This window comes from Megalops cyprinoides, chromosome 21, assembly GCF_013368585.1.
Source record: "Megalops cyprinoides isolate fMegCyp1 chromosome 21, fMegCyp1.pri, whole genome shotgun sequence".
Taxonomy (NCBI): domain Eukaryota; kingdom Metazoa; phylum Chordata; class Actinopteri; order Elopiformes; family Megalopidae; genus Megalops; species Megalops cyprinoides.
Genome location: NC_050603.1, coordinates 12,025,698 through 12,045,608, shown reverse-complemented (window position 1 = coordinate 12,045,608; position 19,911 = coordinate 12,025,698). Strand labels below are relative to the sequence as shown.

At 45.3% G+C, this 19,911-nt stretch overlaps 2 protein-coding genes across 2 annotated transcripts; both read left to right on the top strand.

Annotated features, from left to right (window-relative positions):
* The first annotated feature begins 447 nt into the window (after positions 1-447).
* On the top strand, positions 448-10,240 carry LOC118796475 (protein disulfide-isomerase A3-like). The gene is made up of 13 exons (XM_036555362.1): positions 448-739; positions 1,571-1,649; positions 2,657-2,774; positions 3,031-3,138; positions 4,141-4,270; positions 4,655-4,768; positions 4,934-5,059; positions 5,212-5,394; positions 5,815-5,923; positions 6,794-6,922; positions 7,471-7,550; positions 7,729-7,786; positions 8,071-10,240. The coding sequence occupies exons 1-13, from the start codon at positions 582-584 to the stop codon at positions 8,158-8,160; spliced, it is 1,482 nt and encodes a 493-aa protein (XP_036411255.1). The 5' UTR covers positions 448-581; the 3' UTR covers positions 8,161-10,240.
* A 1,189-nt stretch (positions 10,241-11,429) lies between these two features.
* Positions 11,430-19,911, top strand: LOC118796529 (T-complex protein 1 subunit gamma-like). The gene is made up of 14 exons (XM_036555468.1): positions 11,430-11,511; positions 12,681-12,742; positions 13,111-13,161; positions 13,438-13,500; positions 13,747-13,843; positions 14,194-14,311; positions 14,582-14,768; positions 15,130-15,279; positions 15,807-15,939; positions 16,253-16,334; positions 16,794-16,974; positions 17,466-17,711; positions 18,062-18,193; positions 18,916-19,911. The coding sequence occupies exons 1-14, from the start codon at positions 11,484-11,486 to the stop codon at positions 19,006-19,008; spliced, it is 1,623 nt and encodes a 540-aa protein (XP_036411361.1). The 5' UTR covers positions 11,430-11,483; the 3' UTR covers positions 19,009-19,911.

Below are 19,911 nucleotides of genomic sequence, written 5' to 3'. Positions count from 1 at the left end.
TAAAAGAAAATTGTTTATATAAAAAACGTTTTTTTATAATCATAATCATAGTCAACCAATTTGAGAAAAGTCTAGCGTGATCCCATGTGAAATCCGTAAGTATATCCAGGCGATACATTTCGGTAACACTGATGTTAAAACGGTTTTACCAAATAATTCATGCTATTATCATTTAGCTGTTGGACTAATTATGCAAGATGATAAGGACTGAAAATTTTGCTGATTATTGGGGATCTGTCCTGTCCCTGGGATGAGAATGTATAGCCAAAGATAGTATTACTAGCGCCTAGGCTGGCGAAATCAATCGCAGGACAATTGGATGCACAGTGACTGACAGAGACGGGAAACCGTGTCCTCTTTACATCTCATCCGCACTGAGCGTCTTAAACCAATAGCAGGGCGACTTTCCGGCAAAATTCCCTATACAACCCGCCTCTTAGTCGCCGCTTGTGCAGGAGAAAACGCCCGTTTTAGGCGTGAAAGTGAACGTCAAGAAGACACTCCAATTCCGCCGCTGTTCCGGAATTTTGACATTGCCCGTATTTTCCCCGCACAGATCCGTTGCTTTTATTCCGAGAGCCATGGCCACGTTATTGTCCTTCTCCCCGTTTGTCCTGGTGTGTGCGCTGGCGGTCGGAGCCGCTCTTGCGCGCAGCGATGTGCTGGAGCTCTCGGACGCGGACTTCGATTATACGGCGGCTGAGCACGACACCATGCTGGTGGAGTTCTTCGCCCCCTGGTGAGGAAAACGCTAGCTAGTTAGCCAGCTAATAATGATTGTCAAAAAAGTCTCGATCGTGCACATGTTCCTCTGTTGGAGGAAAGCCAGCTAGATATGGATAATGTTGGCAAGCCTCCTAGACTATCTGGATAGTAAGCTATCGAGGATTTGATTGCGGGATTGCTAGCTAGCTAGATAATGTTATGTCTAAAGCTATCTCTGCGTGTATACTGTTGATTAACTAGCAAGACTGAAAGTGACACCTTGCAAAAAAACGTTGTCACAGCGTTAGTTAGGCAACGTTAGCTTGCTAGCTGGTCAGTTTTAGAGGCTGACCCGTATCGATCAAGTATAGCAAGCTAATGTTAGCGAACTAGTCGTAGCTACAATGTAACGCAAAAATGACAAGCTTGAAATATGAGGTTGGGGCTCCGTGATAATTCTTAATTTTAAATGAATGACAAGGCCACTTTTGAAAATCATGATGCGAGTGAACTGCATCAGTTTGTTTTAACGTCATCTAGCGAGGTGACATTTCGGCATTGGCACACTATCCATAAATCAAAAAAGCCTGTGGCACACCGTCACCTTCCCCAGCCATCTAAACTTAATACACCCACACGTTGCTCATTATTATGGCAAGAGTTAGTTTTATTAACAGTGTGTTTGTTTCCCACCTGGTTGGCTGGGGCGACACAATTGCTGAGAAACACTATGGTGTTATTCCTTAGCTCTCATTGAAAACTGTAGAAGTAATTCCATCTAACAATATAATCTCAGGATACCCGTGACGCTGTGTGACAGCTTAATTCCCCCTTTCCTCTTCTTATCTTTCCATTTTTCCCTTAGGTGTGGACATTGTCAAAAACTAGCCCCTGAATACGAATCTGCTGCAAAGAAACTCAAGGGGGTCGTGCCGTTAGCAAAGGTGAAAACGTCGAGGGACACGGCATCTGGGGCAGATGATCTGCCGCAGATCTACGCATATATACTAACAAAAGATAAAAGTATCACGTTACTTCAGTTCTACAGCATTTGCATTCATTCCCCACAAAGCTACTGATGCTTAACACCATTAAATAGATGAATGACACGCACACTTGCCTGTGAAAATCATTTTCCAATTTGTTTTTAAGTTTCATTAGATCTAATTAGAAAGAGTCTGCACCCTCGCTGCCTCGCGCAATCGCATAAAACAACTTCACGTAATCTTGTGGCATTACAGTTCAGGCATGCAAGTGTGAACGCCTGCGAAGGTGCGACTCACAGGGCTGGCTGCAGATGGTCTGCAGCGCAGAGAGCTGGGATGCCTGTGTCCTCGTGCATCTCTCCTTCCCTGCTGCATCACTTTGCAGGCATTTTTTGGAGGTGTAAATTCTGAAGTGATGTGCGAGGCTAATACTGCTGGTGTGCCATGTCTACAGGCTTCCCTGTTCTCTTTCTCCATTTGAGTACATGAACTATGTTTATTACATTTAAAATTTTTATTTAATTTATTAAGAACACTTAGTACATTTGTAGTTTTAGGTGCATTTATTAGATTCAAAATGTTTAAGCAATGGCAGATTATCTGAAGTAAATGCACAGGGGCTCCTAGTCCATTTTGTATATTTTTTGGCATTGTCAGCTTCCTGGTTCTGTTTAAGTATCGCATGTATTGCTATGAGTAATGGTGTCAGATTGCAGTTTACATTGTAATTTTGCCGTTTTTCATTTATTCATTTTCAAGTTACCCATTTTTACACTGTAATGGGATGTGTACGTTTGTCTCTGATGTCTCTCTCAAATTTTCTCGATTTTCAACAACACAACTGCCTTACAAGTTGCCTTACAACTGCCTGGTCTAATAGGTGTACGTGCCACTCAAATGGACCATCACCAGACAGGGTTGAGGAGGTTAACCATTGGCTGCCGTGTGTTTCCACTGTCGTTCAGGTCGACTGCACAGTGAACTCAGAAACATGCAGCCGCTTCGGAGTCAATGGGTACCCCACTCTCAAAATCTTCAGAAAAGGGGAGGAGTCTTCGACCTACGATGGGCCACGCTCTGCAGGTGATGTGTGCGTCTGTGTGAGAGAGAATTTACAGAGATGTGCCTTTTGCTTACAGTGCTCACTCTTTACTTTCTAGTACCTTCCTGGTTTTATGTTTTTGAATCTGCTCTTTAGATTTCACTAAAAATATGTTACATTAAATTGTATATGGTGGTCTGGCTTCATTTTTGTGTGTGTGTGTATGTGCATGTGTGTGTGCGCGTGTGTGTCTGTGTGTGTGTGTGTGTGTGTGTGTGTGTGTGTGTATATGTGCAGACGGCATTGTGAGCTATATGAAGAAGCAGGCAGGGCCCAGCTCTGTCCCTCTGCGTAGTGAGGAAGACCTGGATTCCTTCATCAACAACTTTGACGCCAGTGTGGTGGGTGAGTACCCTGCACCTCAAGACGGGTGCGGTCGCTGACACCTGACACCTGACACCTCAGGTTCTCCTGACATTACAGGAGGGATATCGTTACAGCTGTGATTGTTACAGATGTGCCCCTGAAGCAGGAGGCGGTGCTGATGACAGCGATACCCACGGTCATGGCCCAGATTCAGTCAAACCACAATACAGTTTTCCTTTTTTGCTCACTGCACAACATGAGAGTTACATATGCCAGAGAATGTTTGTAAGGAATGAAAGAACATTGGTCTAGCCTGTCAGTGTTAATTGAAGCTCTCCTGGCAGTTTTATTTAATCTGTTCAACATAGATTGGCTGTTTAAATGAGAAGGACTAGGGTCAAGTTCAGGACAATCAATATGGAAATCCTTGACTTCTTAAATTCACTCTCAGAGAGGTCAAAGAGTAGTTGTACTGAATGCATGCAAATTTGCATGCCCTCATTTCACAGTTAGTATAGTGGGTTGTTGTGAGGGGCATAACGCAGACTTGATATGGACACGGCAGGTGATAATGTTGCTGGTAAGGTTCTTCCTTAACAGGAACATCTCTTCACTCTTTCTGTTACTTAGCTTGAAGGTCTATCAGATGCCTTATTCTTATGCTGACAGCAGGAAAGACCGGTTCCTTGTTATAAGCGGAGCTTTGTGCCACGTATTGCCGTTGCTTGACTCTATGATTGTTCACTTATTGCGGCAGCTGCCTTCTTTCCTACATCCACTGAGAGCAGCGCATACCACTTCAGCCCAGGAAACTCCCTGCTCCCTGCCAAAGCATTTCTGAGAAACCACTCTGAGCTAAACCCACCCCCTTTTGGCTCAGTTTTGATTTTTGCATCACTTCCTTTGTAACTCTAATAATTTTAAGTCACTGTTTTGTATGTATTTCTTACTTTTAACCCTCTTGTGTGAGGACTGAATCAGCCCAACTCCCTAACAGCGTGTGCTTCCGTCTGTAATTCTGTCCATGTCTCTGCGTCGCAGGATTCTTTGATGGGAGTGACAGCGAGCAGCTGGCAGAGTTTCAGAAGGCCGCCGGCATCATGAGGGACAGCTACCGCTTCGGCCACACCACGGAGCTGGGGCTGGGCCTCAAGCATGGCGTGGAGTCCGAGTGAGTGAGGAGGGAGGAGGGAGGAGGGAGAGATGGAGGGAGTGGGAGAGGAGGAGGAAGAAGAGGAGGGGGGGGGGGGGAGAGGGAGAGACAGGGGGAGATGGGCGGAGAAGACGATGGAACAGGTGAGGGGAGAGCAGGAGAGGGAGGTGTTGTTCCTTATAGAAAAGAGGGAGAGACCTAGAGAGAGCAAGAGGAAGGCAATGGGGGTTGTTGAGTTAGTGCCTTTTTGGAAGGAGGGGGAAAGAGGACACGGAGAGACTTGCAGGTGCACATTATCAGTCGTTCCTGTTGTAGTAGGCCAGCTACTGCAAAAATAGTCCCACAAGCCAGTGGCAGGTGTGTTCCTGTACTGATCGTCTCCCTCATGACCCTCTCACACAGGAGTGTGCTGCTGTTCCGGCCCCCCCGTCTCAACAGCAAGTTCGAGGAGAGCGTGGTGCCGTTCACGGAGTCTGTCTCCACCTCCGCTCTGCGCAGGTTCATCAGGGAAAACATGTGAGCCCCTCCGACCATCTCTGTCTCCTTTTGTGCCTTTTCCTCTACACACTTGTCCCTGATCCACTTGCTTTTTCACTTTGGTGGATTTCGGAATAAAGTGAATAGCTTCTGCAGTCACATGTGTTGCTGATTCCCTGCCCTCCTTGTCCTCCTTTTATGCAGCTTTGGAATGTGCCCCCATCTGACCAGTGAGAACAGAGATAGACTGAAGGGGCGGGACTTGCTGACAGCTTATTATGAGGTGGACTACCTGCGTAACCCCAAGGGCTCCAACTATTGGAGGAACAGGTGGGAGCATATCCACTCCACTCAAGCAGAAATGTACACCAAGTTAGAATATGTACAAAGATCTTCCTAGGCAGGGCAGAGCCCTCAGCTTTATTGACGGCCTACATCATCAGGCTTCCACCCTTTGCATATGGCATCCTCCTCTTCCTCAGGGTGATGAAGGTGGCTTCACAGTTCCTGTCTGAGGGCCTGAGCTTCTCAGTGGCAGACCGCCGTGAGTTCCGGGACGAGCTGGAGGACGAGTTTGGCTTTGGGTTGTTGGACGGGGGCGAGCTTCCCCTTGTCACCATCAGGACCCGGGAAGGGCACAAGTACACCATGAGGGAGGAGTTCACGTGAGTTTGGGAGCCTGCCACGTACACTTCATATGGTAGGGATATAAGGCACACAGACGCAAGCATGTTAACTGACACACACACACAGAATTTCAGCGCATTTTGGCAGTAATAGCTGCCCCCCACTTGTATTACACAATGCATTCCTGGGAACCATATTAAAAACTGGATTGTTGGAAATTGAATCATATTCTCCCGTAGGTGCAATGTTATAAATGGGGTTGTATTGCTAAACCAGAAGTCAGATCAGATGAACATCAGATTTAGTCAAATATTCATAAGTTATTGCTACTCTGTAAATACTTGTATATTTAAATATGCTAACACCTGATACACAGTATTCTTGTAATGACATTTTTTAATGCAATGATTGAGCCCTTGAAGCTGTGTGTGTGTGTGTGTGCATGTGTGTGACTGCAGGCGAGATGGTAAGGCCCTGGAGAGGTTCTTGGAAGATTATTTCGCTGGGCGGCTGAAGCGTTATCTCAAGTCAGAGCCTGCACCCGAAAGCAATAAGGGCCCAGTCAAGGTGTGTGTGTGTGTGTCTCACTGTGTGCAGTCAACGTGTGTGTGTGTGTCTCACTGTGCCCTGTCAAGGTGTGTGTGTCTCATTGTCCCTAACAGCTGTGCTGTATTCCCAGCTCTTCCTTCCCGCCCTCTCATCAGTCCCCCCAGCTCTAGAGATATTTGGTGGGGTTTATTTTTGCATCAGAAGTGTCACCTTTAATGAGGCCTTTGGGGTTGCTAGGAGGCAAATTACAAGTATGAGTGTAGTAGGGAAATTTGGCTTTCGCATCTGCAGAGCTCTCACACATAAGCATTGCATACTTTATGTGGTTATATTTGCCCTTTAAACCCTGGTTGCACTTATAAATTATAAGGAGAACTGTAAAATAACCATAACACACTGTATGCACTATCTTTCAATACAGCTGTCTATCAGCTCCTTTCCTGAACAGTCTGGCTCATGAAAAAAGTGAGCAGAGTTCCATACTACAGTAGTGTAGCACATTGGTTAACGAGCTGGGCTTTGAACCCCTGCTGGGGCACTGCTGCTGTACCCTTGGGCAAGGTACTTAACCCACAACTGCCTCAGTAAATATCCAGCTGTATTAAATGGAGAACATTGGAAAAAAAACTGTAACCTATATGTCACTCATCATAAGAGCATCTGCTAAATGCCAATAATGTAATGTTAGTCTAATGTTTGTGGAGGTATTGTGCTCCTTGGCTGGAAATTCTGAGATAACCAACATAAACATTACATTGTGTATGTCTGTTTTCATCTGTCTCTCTGTGATTGTGCCTCTGTGTATGATGGAGAATCAGATGTTCTGTGATGTGCACCACTGTGACTGTGTTCTCGTCTCACCGTCTCTCCCTCTGCCTGCCTGTGCAGGTGGTGGTGGCAGAGACCTTCGAGGAGATTGTGAACGACCCAGAGAAGGACGTGCTGATCGAGTTCTACGCCCCCTGGTGCGGACACTGCAAGAACCTGGAGCCCAAGTACAAAGAGCTGGGGGAGCAGGTGAGGATGACGGCAGTGCACTGCGCCGTGTGCCTTCCGCACAAAGCGATTTTGGGGGAGTGGACTGGAAGAGATTTAAGGTTTCATGACTAAAAGCAGAGGGCTGCAACAGAAGGATCCATCTCAAAGATTTTATCAGCCTTTACTGTTCATGGACGTTCTTGGCGGTTTTTGGAAGAAAGTGGCAGAAATAACATCTGAGGTGACTGGAGCTGCGTTCAGCCTTCATCTTCGTTAGTTTTGCTGAAGAATGATTCCAGGTTTATCGGTCCCACACCATATTCTCACAAACTGCCCGCTGCACAAAGATCTGGTGTTCATACCTGGCCTGCCTTGGATTCATACCTGGTCAAGTCATCCTTAATCTATATTTTTTCTGGAGAGAACACCTTTTTGGTCAGGAATGTTTGATATTGAGACTTTTCATGAACATTATAGTGTATTATAATTCCTGTGAAATCAGACAGAGTGTTCACAACAAAAAAAGTTCTTCTTGCTATTTCATTTCCGAATGCCATCTTCAGTTCTGCCGCTTCTCCTTTATTCAGCTGTCCAGTGACCCAAATATTGTCATTGCCAAGATGGACGCCACCGCCAATGATGTACCGACAGGCTATGATGTGCAAGGGTGAGGCAGCAAACTCATTTATTTCCCCCCTTGTATTACATCATCCTCAGTTTGCTCGTATCAATTCCCATATTGTGAAATAAATGCATTTATATTGGTGTGTTCAAATTGAAGCAATGTTAAGCTAAAGGATCCCACCCTTCATGTTCACAGCTAACTTTATTCCTCTCTGTCTCAGTTTCCCCACCATCTACTTTGCACCTGCTGGAAAGAAGGACGCGCCCAAGCGATATGAGGTATGCACCCCATCCTCATACACTGACTCACACAGCCCAACACACACACAGTAACTCTGTTTCTTAACATTCTCAAATTCAGATTAGTATTCAATTAACAGCTTAATTAAATTGAAAAGATGTAGCTCTTTTGAAATGTAACCCGGCATTAATATTGTAATCCCGGGGTTAGGGTTGGGAAACACTGCCTTGCCTCACTGATACTGCCCTGTTTATGTTTGTGTGTGTGTGTGAGTGTGTCTGTGTGTGTGTACATGCAATTTACTATTCTTCTATTTCTCTAGGGTGGCCGTGAAGTAAAAGACTTCCTGAACTTCTTGAAGAAAGAGGCCACACACAGCCCTGTTCTGAGTGGTGCCAGGGACGACCTGTGAAGAGAAGGGGATGGAGAGGGCAGGAGGGAGAGATGGACGATGGGAAACGTAGTAGAGAGAATTGGTCTGAGACTGGGGTGGGCAGTCCTGTTCCTGAAGAGTCCCTAGCAGCCCTCCAGAGCGTCTGTCTCCCCAAGTCACCTATACTAAATATGCTGGACACACAAACGCTCATTATTGATGTGATAACAGTTTGGATGAAAGAAAATTCCGATTGCTGGGTGTCCGGGGCTAGAACTGCTCACCCCTCGACAAGGAGAGAGAAAGATGAGAAATGACAGAGAGAAATAACAAGGTACCTATGGTCCTCCAGAATCACTGAAAGTATTGTAATCCTGGAAAGTCATGGAATTGACATGGAAAGTAGCCAGACACCCACATGTTGTTGAAAAGTAATGGAAAATTGCCTAAATCTAAAAACAAAGTTAATTTATACTTTTTCTTTTATAATGAGCAAAACTTATTCATCTGTCTTTCGAACCTACTAGTCTGATGTCACTTCTTACCACTAGCCAATCATTTACTAAATGTAGAAATACCAGTGCACTGATTCTGCTAACAACTTCACTAATTAGCTTCCTTGTATGTTAAGCTCACTACAAAAAAGGTGTCTCAAAAAGTATTTCACTCCCACAGCTCCATTGCAGATTTCACAGTTTGACCATTGCAACAACAAAAATAATCCTCGTATTTTACATTTAGCCTGTCATTCAGAAGGCATGGAAGATCATCACTGGTTAAGAGCGTCTGATAAATGAATGTAATATAAATGTAATAGAAGATAAAAAAAACTTGATTTAAGTGGAAATCCTGAATGAAAAGCATTTTGGTCCAGTGCAAAGAATTTAGAGGATGACTGGGAAGGGGGACCATTTTTATCGAAGGGTGACCTTGGTCTCCACACATCCAGTGCATGACTTTCAACCGTCCAAAAACTGGTCCTTCAACTTTGCACTTTGGAGATGCATAGGATGCTTGTCAGGAGCACAGTTCCCACATGTTGGCCAATACAGCTTTCTGCCCTGTTCTCCAGATGGTGCCGTGTTATTGCTAACTGTATATGTAGTCATAATTGTATTCATTTATTTATAATCTTGCCAAGAAAAGCGCTTTTCATTCAAATAATAATGTAGCCATTTTTAATGTAAGTATGATAGGTTGTAAGGACAGTTCACTTCTAAAAAAAAATGCTCAATCATGAACATGAAATATTAAAATATGCAAATGATTATGACAAAATCTTTAGAAAGAAAAATATTTATTCACCTCACTTTCTAAAATGTAATCAATAACCCTGGTGGGGTAGTAAACGGTACGTTAGATATAATATACATTGGTAAGGACTGCCACACTTTTCTTATCTTTCTTTTCTATCCATCTTTATATTTTGCCTACAAACATAGGGTATGCCTCTTCAAAACCATGTTAAAGAAAGAACATGGCTATATGACAATTACGCACTCTTTGTGAAAGATACTTAAAGTAGGAGCATTTCTTTTTCCACAATTACATTTATGAAATTTTTTAAACCTAAAACTACAAAAAAATATTGATGACTAATGGACAGATTGACCTGTCCCCTTCCCTTTCTCTCTCTTTGTCTGTCCCACCACCAGTCCCTCTATCATCTCCCAACCTTTCGAATGACCTTTGTCTCATTCACTACCACATTCATAACTCCTGTTTTCTGGGCATCAGTCGACACCCTGTACAGGCAGCTATTAAAAGTGGAGTCATTTTTCAACACGAATTTTTTTTTGTTTTTGTTTTAAGACGCACTGATATCAGATTGTGTACTGTGAGAATGCATGGTTGAACTACACAGTGGGTGTGGTCATTTTTATCTTGCCACACTGGAAGCAATGCCTCTTTTGATTGCACGGTCAATGCACTGAATTCAAAATACTTCATTTTTAGCACTGCGTTGTTTTCTGTGTACACAATCATACTGCGTATCACGGTTCTGTTTGGACAGTGGCACTACAGAACAATGCTCTAAATACCTCTCCCATTGCAACCAGGGCTTTTTACTGGACAATGCATGCAGAAACTCTTTGCTCCCTATTGTAGGGCTATTGGATAAGGACATTTTTCAATACAAATCTGTAGATTTAAAAATGAAAGTGATAATGAATAGGTATATTTGGCTCTTATTTTCCATTAAGAATTTTTAGATAGGTCTTTATTGAAGCAAACAGAATATATTTATGTATGTAAATGTTGTTTTAAAGAATGTCTGTGTTTGCTTTGTATTTTTGTGTTTAAGTCTGCCTTACACTTAAATTGTGTTACATATGAAATTTCCACCATTTTTTATCAAAGCCAAGGAAAAAACATCTTGACTTTGTTAAAATCATGTTTTTATTTTGTGTTCAGAAGAGGAGTTTCTCATGGGTCTGTCTGTTAGCTTGTTTTGCTGTGTTTTCTGTTTATTAAGAGTAAATTCTGACAAATAAAATGAACAGAATGACTTTGATTTTTTGTTGTACCTCCATTCATGTGAAAGAATCTGCCTGTGTAAGTAATGGGTGTAAGTACAGTGGAAAATGTCTTTTCAGTCAAAATGTTCAGGTGCCCACAGAATTAGGCGATATTTGGCTGTGCAGTCTTTACCAAACCTATTATACCCCTACAGTGTCATTAAATGTACTATGCCCATACTACGACATACCTTTCCCAACAACATACTTAAGTACATTTAAAATGTTGCATTTCAGTTTAAAACAAAATAAATGTTTCACTGCAGAATTATTAATAATCATAATATCTAAGCACCAATATGTGCTTAGGTCAGTCCTTTAGCAGTTTGCATGCGAATCCAAACTATTGATCTTTGTCAGGATGTCATTAATCTCTTCCAAAATGTTAACAGCTACTTGCAATGGAACCTCTAAATTAGTCATGGTAATGCATTGACATTCTGTTAGCTGCGATTAATGTTTAGGTTCAGGAATTTAATCCTGAACATTAAACGCTGCCACCCTCAAAATCTCGGATTATCTGTCTGTGAGTGGACGCTGTGTGGTAGTCAAACTGACTGCATTCATTACGTTGCATGTCAATCACTGCTTCATTTAACAGAATGGTCGCTTTCGGGTTTGACTCCACCTGCCTTCAAACTGGGTACTGAAAAACCCGGCATGTGGATGTGTGTAATTTTAGTCCAATAATCCTGGCACTCTCATTTGTGGAAACATCCGTACATCAGAAATTCGAGAGTGCTGATTGGCTAGACCCTTCCGAAAGATCCGCCCATCCGGTCGCTCTGTCTTTCTCGTGCTGCCAAGAAGGTTCGAGGCGGTTGTCTCACACGCGCAGGCAAAATGATGGGCCGACCGGTTCTCGTGTTGAGTAAGTACCAAAAATGGTAGCGGATTCAATAGAAAACAATCTTACTTAATCTGTGACAAGCTGGGAATGATAGATTTTACTAATTAATTATATTATTGTATGACAGAGACACAGGGCCTAGCCAGGGTTTCCTCCTTACACTGACACCAATGGTGCTTGCTAGTTAGCTAACGGTTAACTGTCCATCTCTTTAACCATGTCTCTCTAAATCGGAAATCAGACTAGAGCGTTGCACGTTAACGGAGTTGTTCTGTTCGCATGCTGGCAACTATGTTTCAGAACGTTATAGCATAGCTAGCAAGCCAGTTAGCTTGCTAATTAGCCAACCTAGCTTTGTTAGCATTCGTATGGCTCCTGTTGCTTGCAAAGCAAACCCAAAGATCCTAATACTGAGACATCGCAGCGGAAATCGTGTTTGCCAAGTCATGTTCCATTGTGTTGGTTTATTACTCGCAAACTAGCCAGCTAGCTAGCTGTACTAAATACTATTTGACAGACACGACTTAATCCTCACACCAGTAATAATCTTACTCTACATTTTGTGTGCCAGGGAATAAATAATTGTTACTTTTTGCACTGGGCGAATGGTAAGCAACAGCACCGTTAAAAGACACCAGATCTGCCACAGTGATGACATCCGAACTGTCAGAGCAGGTAGCAAGGCACCAAGCAAGCTTAGCTGACTAACAAATTATTCGCATCTCATCAAACCTGTCACGTATGTGAGAAGTCATTTTTTGAAGTGATTTCTTGTCATATTTATAATTATTAATATGGTGGTTGCTACAAGCGCACCCATAACCATCACTGGAGAAATGATGCATGTAGACTGTAGACAGAGATCCAGTGTCGTGGACGAGCACGTCCGAAAAGAATAAACATGTAAGTAGAAGCTACAGCAGTGCTAGCTAGCCAAACTGAAAGGTTGCCACATTAAAGTAGTCTTGCAGTTGTTTTCCATTTCCATGAATTCACATTGCAGCAAAATTTTTTGTCATTTTCAGCAGTGTAGAGCTGTACTGAACGTGCAGGCGCTCTGCAGAATGTGCGGGCTGCGATCAAATCCTGCAGTCGTAGGTGTAGTGAGGTTCGAGGCCTGTCTGGCTCTGGGTTGTTCTGTGTGATATCGGACCAGGTTTCAAAAATTTGTTTTCCTCCTCTTTTCTCAGGCCAGAATATGAAGAGGGAGTCTGGGCGGAAGGTCCAGACAGGGAACATAACTGCGGCCAAGGTGAGTGCAAGGTCCAGTCCAGAGCAAGTCCAGCACGTTCATACCCATGCACAGTAAGCAGACTGCATCTCTCCATGAAGGGCAACACCAGGGGCCTTTTAATTCAAATCATTATAGGTGCTTTGCCCTATTAAAGGCTCCTGATTGTTGCTGAACAATGGGCATAGGCCCATTTCTGAGTGGGGTGTACTTCAGAAACAGAAGATAGCTGCTGTTGACAATACAGGTGTAAAAAGACAGGGGCTATCATGTTTGTGAGATGCCTGTATTTGTATGCAGCAGTTGCTTTAAATGGTCAAGAAGGCAGGCACACAGTCCTGCGATCATAGTAACTGGCTGTTAATGGTCTTGTTGTGTTTGGATTGCAGACTATAGCAGACGTGATCAGGACATGTCTTGGACCAAGAGCCATGATGAAGGTATGCTATTAATACAATAACAGTGATAACTGTGGTTGTACTGTGTCAGGGTCAGTCAGTGCAAAATTGTTCAAATGGCGAGGGAGGGTAGAGGGACAGTCGTAATGAGTCCTGGTTGGGAGTGGTTGGTTGGAATTTCTTTCTTGGTTTCCATAAAGTCAAAAGGGCAGATCTAGCTTCTAGGTCACAGAACCAGGGAAGGTTCTAAACAGTAGCTAATGCTGGACCATTCAGAGTAATTCCTCTGACTCCTCCCCTTCTCCCATGTGTATGTAGATGCTGCTGGACCCCATGGGTGGGATTGTGATGACCAACGATGGCAACGCTATCCTACGAGAGGTGAGAAGCACTTACCGTTAGTCAGAGCGCCATCTGAGTTCAAATTGCTGTATTATATCACAGTAGCTGCATTGCTGTGGGTAGGGAGCAAATGCTATCATCCACTCTTTACTCTCTTGTACTTCCTTGCCACAAGATAAATAATGAGTGAAATCGTGTCAAGTCAAAGCAAAAAATGTAGGAACAGCTGCTGGGCTACAGTAGCTCTCACCTGTCACATCTCTCTCTCCCTCTCCCTCTCTACAGATCCAGGTTCAGCACCCTGCAGCCAAGTCCATGATTGAGATCAGCCGCACGCAGGACGAGGAGGTGGGGGACGGCACCACCTCTGTCATCATCCTGGGTGAGTGTACTGCTCCGCTGTGCCCAGCTACCCACCACATGTACCCGGTGTGCACTAGGACCACTGGGACTACACACTGGACCCCTACATGTGCTGTACTGGAAACCACGGGTCCCAAGACTCAGGGTCTTGAGTATGTTAGTCTTCAGGATGATGAACCCATCTTCACTTGTTGCTTTAAAAGACTTCAGAAGTTCCAGCAGTACGTTCTTGTGTCATGTGATGTTCCCACCAAAAGCTCTGCGTTTGGCACCCCTTCTGACCCTGTACTGATTTCAAGAGTGGGACCCAGACATGCAGCCTGTTCACAGCACACCTCACTCAACCCGCTTTGTCCCTCGTTCCTCTAGCGGGCGAGATGCTGTCGGTCGCAGAACAGTTCCTAGATCAGCAGATGCACCCCACTGTGGTGATCAGCGCCTACAGGCACGCGCTAGACGACATGCTCAACATACTCAAGGACATCAGGTACAGTCCCACTCATCCGTGTCACATGAAGCTTGTCACATTTGGCAGCCTGCTTTCTAACTGACAGCCTCATTCAAGTCATTCTCTGACTGTGTTTTAGTGATTGTCTCTTCCTTTTCCTGTATCTGTTTATTCACACCAGCAAATGTTCTTTTCACACAGTTTTGATACCACTTTGCCTCACTGGCTCTTCCTCACCTCCTCACCATGCACTGTAGCTGATGCGCTTTCCTGAGATTAATGCTCTCGCATCCTTCCTGTCCCTCGCAGCACACCTGTGGACACGGGTAACAGGGAGATGATGCTGAAGATCATCAACTCGGCCATCAACACCAAGGCGCTGAACCGCTGGTCAGAGCTGGCCTGCAACATCGCGCTGGACGCCGTGCGCACCGTGGAGCTGGAGGAGAACGGCCGCAAGGAGATCGACATCAAGAAGTACGCCAAGGTGGAGAAGGTACGGCAGAAACGACGCGTGGCACTGTGCTTCGGTGGATCCGGGGCACCGGCACGTGCAGTAGAGATCAACAAGGAATGCCACTTTCACAAGCACTTTTACCATCCATTATGCAGTGGGGACATCATACAAGTAAAGCTTGGCCTTTCTCATTGCTGGTTTGTTTTCAGACTAAACATCTGTTTTACTTTGTCTGAAGCCATCTTATCTGTCCCCATGTTTGAATAGGTTAAAAAAACTTTATAAAGTGTGTGTATTTGGTGACTCGTGCATGTAAATGTTTTTAAATACATCCTTTCTTTTGTTTGTGTGTGTGTGCGTGTGTGTGCGTGTGTGTGCGTGTGTGTGCGCGTGTGTGTAGGTTCCCGGCGGGATCATTGAGGATTCCTGCGTGCTGAAGGGCGTGATGGTGAATAAGGATGTGACGCACCCCCGCATGCGCCGCCTCATCAAGAACCCCCGCATCGTGCTGCTGGACTGCTCCCTGGAGTACAAGAAGGGCGAGAGCCAGGTACCTGCCCGCCAAAATGTCCCACTGTATGCAAGCATTCCACCGTGAGATCCTTAGTGTTTCTTGTATCAGTACTCATGTCACGTGCTTGAACAAAAAATTCAATGACCAGTGTTTCAAATTCTGAGTTTCATTATATCGCATTTGTATTTGTGGAGGGGAGCCACCTAAGAGCCTTGCGTAAAAGGCATAATTTGTTGACACTCCCTTTTCCCACCTGAATGTGCAAGTGAATGTAGGTGTCATTGCAGTGAGCCATTATTTACACAGCGCTATTTTTGCCTGTTTTGTGCAGTATTTTTGGAAGGTGTGTATTTCATTTGGATATTTGATCTTGGGGGCCAGATTTGTATTTAAAATGAATTGGAATGCATACCCTTGAGCGCGCGCACACACACACGCACACACACACACCCACACACGCGCGCGCGCACTCATTCTGCAGCGACAGACGGGTATGTGTTCCTGTTTCGCTTGCTGCTCCGGTTCATGAGGAGGTCTTCACCCCTTGGCTCTTCTCTCTGCAGACGGACATTGAGATCACGCGAGAGGAGGACTTTGCACGGATCCTGCAGATGGAGGAGGAGTACATCCAGCAGATCTGCGAGGACATCATCCGCCTCAAGCCTGACCTCGTCTTCACAGAGAAGGGCATCTCAGGTACCACTCATCCTCTCTCACTCCATCCTCCTTTCTCCTTCCGTCTCTGTCTCACTCTCTCCATCTCTCACTGTCTCCCTGGAAAGTGCTTCTGTCTTCTGGTGACCTTGTCTCTGTGTGTTTTAGCTTTAGTCTTACTGTCTGAACCTTCATCACTCTTTACCAGAAGTGTATGGGCCTGGAGGCTAGCAGTCTAGATGACTTTCTTTAAATTGCTGATGGACGCAGACCTGGGAGGAGTAATTGTGTTTGTACAGGAAGCGTGTGGGTGGCACACCTCAGCGTGTTTGAGCTCTCTCTCTCTTTCTCCCAGACCTGGCTCAGCACTACCTGATGAAGGCCAACATCACTGCCATCCGCCGCGTCAGAAAGACAGACAACAACAGGATCGCCAGGTGAGCACAAAACATTGCATTCAGACAGGCTTGCACTCACACCAGGATCTTTTGATGTTTGGATATGAAATAACTTTTACATTTGTATTTACATTTAGCCACTTAGCAGACACTTTTCTCCAGAATGACATAGAATAGACTCCAGACATAGACTCCAGAAAGGTGGTGCAACCTATAGTGGGACTCATTACTGCAAGCATATGACATTCTGTGCCATAATAGGTGAAAAAGGGAGTTTTAAAATAATATTATATTATATTTATAATATAATATTATATTATAATTAAAATTATATTATCTTCACACTGGGTATTTGAAGCCTTTAAGATGGTATGTGTTCTCTCTCATGTAAATATTGTTCAGATTTCCCCTTTGACCTCATAAGCTAACTAACCCCTCCACCCCTCCGTCTCTCTCACGCTCTTCTTTTGCCCACTCTCCTCGCGCTCCCTCTCTCAGAGCGTGCGGGGCTCGTATCGCCAGCCGTACGGACGAGCTGCGGGACGAGGATGTGGGCACGGGGGCGGGCCTGTTCGAGGTGAAGAAGATCGGGGACGAGTACTTCACCTTCGTCACCGAGTGCAAGGACCCCAAGGCCTGCACCATCCTGCTCAGGGGAGCCAGCAAGGAGATCCTGGCGGTGAGAGGGGGGCGGGGGAGAGGGGCCGGAGGAGGCAGGGGCATGTAAAGGCCAGACGTGGCCATCACTGGTGTATAGGAGGATAGACTGCCAGTGCAGCTTAGTAACAGTAGTTCCCAGTCTCCGTTAGTGTTGCTCCTGGTTTTGAGTTACAGTTGCTCTCCAGCATACACTGGGCGGCAGTGTAGCATAGTGGTTAAGGAGCAGGACTCGTAACCGAAAGGTTGCTCGTTCGGTTCCCCATGGTGGCACTGCTGCTGTACCCTTGGGCAAGGTACTTAACCCACAATTACCCTAGTAAATATCCAGCTGTATAAACGGATAACATTGTAAAAATGTTCTGGATAAGAGCGTCTGCTACATTATTACAATAATGTAATATTGAGACGATTTCTCATTGATACATGTTGTCCCTGTCATGTTCACAAGCTACAATGACCATCTCATCTATACCTCTTGCATAATGCTCTGACTGTGTGCCTCTCTATCAGGAGGTGGAGCGCAACCTTCAGGACGCCATGCAGGTATGCCGGAATGTACTGCTGGACCCTAACCTGCTGCCCGGAGGCGGAGCCGTGGAGATGGCGGTGTCCCAGCGTCTGACGGAGCGCTCTCGGGCCCTCACCGGGGTGGAGCAGTGGCCCTACCGTGCCGTGGCCCAGGCCCTGGAGGTCATCCCTCGAACCCTCATCCAGAACTGCGGGGCCAGCACCATCCGCGTTCTCACCTCCCTCAGAGTAAGAGTCCTGTCACTGTCTCGCTGCTCCTACCTTCTTCAAAATAAGAGCCCTTACACCATCACTGTGTTCCTGCCTCATAAGAAGCCCATCCTGCTCCCCTTCCCCAAGTATTTTTCCTCTGCCCAGAGTATGTAGTTTGTGAATTTAGTAATCACTGACCCCTGTCTCTCTGCATGCAGCATTCAAACTTTATTTGCCATCATTGAATTTGTTGCTGCCAGTCTTTGTTGCTCATTGTGTCAGTCAGCATGCTTGTGTTTAGTCTCTCTTGCTGTTGTTTGGTTTAATTTCCTCCTTATGCCCAATCCATAACACCAGTGCATGTGTCTCTCGCTCTGTCTCTCCAGGCGAAACACACCCAGGAGGGCAACGTGTCATGGGGGGTGAACGGGGAGACGGGAACCCTGGCAGACATGACGGAACTGGGCATCTGGGAGCCGCTGGCCGTCAAAGCGCAGACCTACAAGACCGCTGTGGAGGTGAGCCCACTGCCCCATTAAGTGTCTGTTTTTACATACCCATAAATGTCTAACAATTATCTGCCATGACATTAAACTGTGTAGAGTATTGCTGTTATGTATTTAAATGAAACCTAGGTTTCTTACTGTGATTGCAGTTGGACTGTGCTATGCACTGCTTCTGTTTGTTATGCTATAGAGCACACTAAATAAGGGGGCTCTGTGTGGTGTCAGACTTTTTTTGCCATTACACAGTGTATATGTGTGCGTGTGTTTGTTTGGTTGTTTGGTCAATCAATAAATACTTTACAGCCCCCTTCTCCAGAGTGCTGTGCAAAGCACAACAGACGTGCTTTCATTACATTTCCACATACAGTGCAGTTACAGTCATGTCTTTGAGCAATCTGGTTGACAGTGAAAGTAATCAGTCACTACGAAATACACATACAGTGGTCTCCTCTAATAATTACAGCGTTCCCTTTGCACCAGATACGTAGAAATCTAGTCTGTATCTGGTTGGCACCTACCCCGCCTAGCAGGCATTACAACCCCATTAGGACCCACATGAGGCGTGAGATTTTATGGCGTCACTTTTGTCATCTAAACTTACAAGTTCAGCATACTTCAGGCTTCCACCTTGTTTGCCGCACTCCACCGCTGATGATCTAGGTTGTCTGAAAGTAGTGGTCTTGTTTTAGCGTTAATGCCGACTAACAGATGCGCCAACTCCCTCTCACTTCCAGACTGCCATTTTGCTGCTGCGCATCGATGACATCGTCTCGGGACACAAGAAGAAGGGAGAGGAGCAGATGGGAGGAGGGCAGGGTGCAGAGTAGAGGGAGGGGGAGGAAGGGGGCGTCAGGGAGGGGGGAGGACAAAGAGGGTGATAGAGGGAAAGGTAAAAACGCAAAGTGGAGAGGAGGAGAGCGAATGAGAATTCCCGCCTGAAGAGTGTTCACCATGCTAACTTCCACCGTATGTTACCCTTTAGTTAGAAGTAATACAGGCCAAAGTGTATGCAAGCCATTTGCAAATTTGCATCCATGTTATTATGCTACCCTTCATACTGAGGGACAGCTTTTTTTATGTCAGGTCATGTAGTAGAGGTTGCAGGGGTGGGTCATGTGAATCACATAGTGGGTATGCTGTGGTTAACATGGCAGTGATGCAGAGCTTGTGTGTATCTGGGGCTCTGTGCCAAAACATTTCTGGAATGAAGCAGAAGTCTTGGGGCTCCAGGCCAGCACAGGGAAATTCCCAGCCCCATTGCAATGAAGTCACAGCCTTGCAAGTTACCCAGCTACCTTTGAAACTCCCCTCATTGGTGGGGATGTGTTTGAGACAGGGCCCTGCCACCTGCACTGTAGTAAGTGTAGTGTAAGTCCCATGGTCATAATGCTTTGTGGAAGAGGTGCGGGCCTTGCATGCAGTTACAAAGAGTGACGTCCATTGTGGGACCAAGGCAGCAGTCATTTATACTCGTAAGTCAGGTCATGAATAGCCTGTGAAAATATATTTTTTATACCACTACATTCTGCTGCTTCACTGCATGAGTTTAAACAGCATACAGTACAAGTATACAGAGTGATTTCTGATTGAAAGAGTCATGAGGTTGAGAAGTTAGCATGGTGTCTCGTTGTTTTGGACCCTGAATGTGTGCTTTCTCCCTGTTCACTCTGTTGGTGTGTGTTAGCTTGTTACCTCTGTTTACGGTAGTAATAAACATGAATTATAAGTCA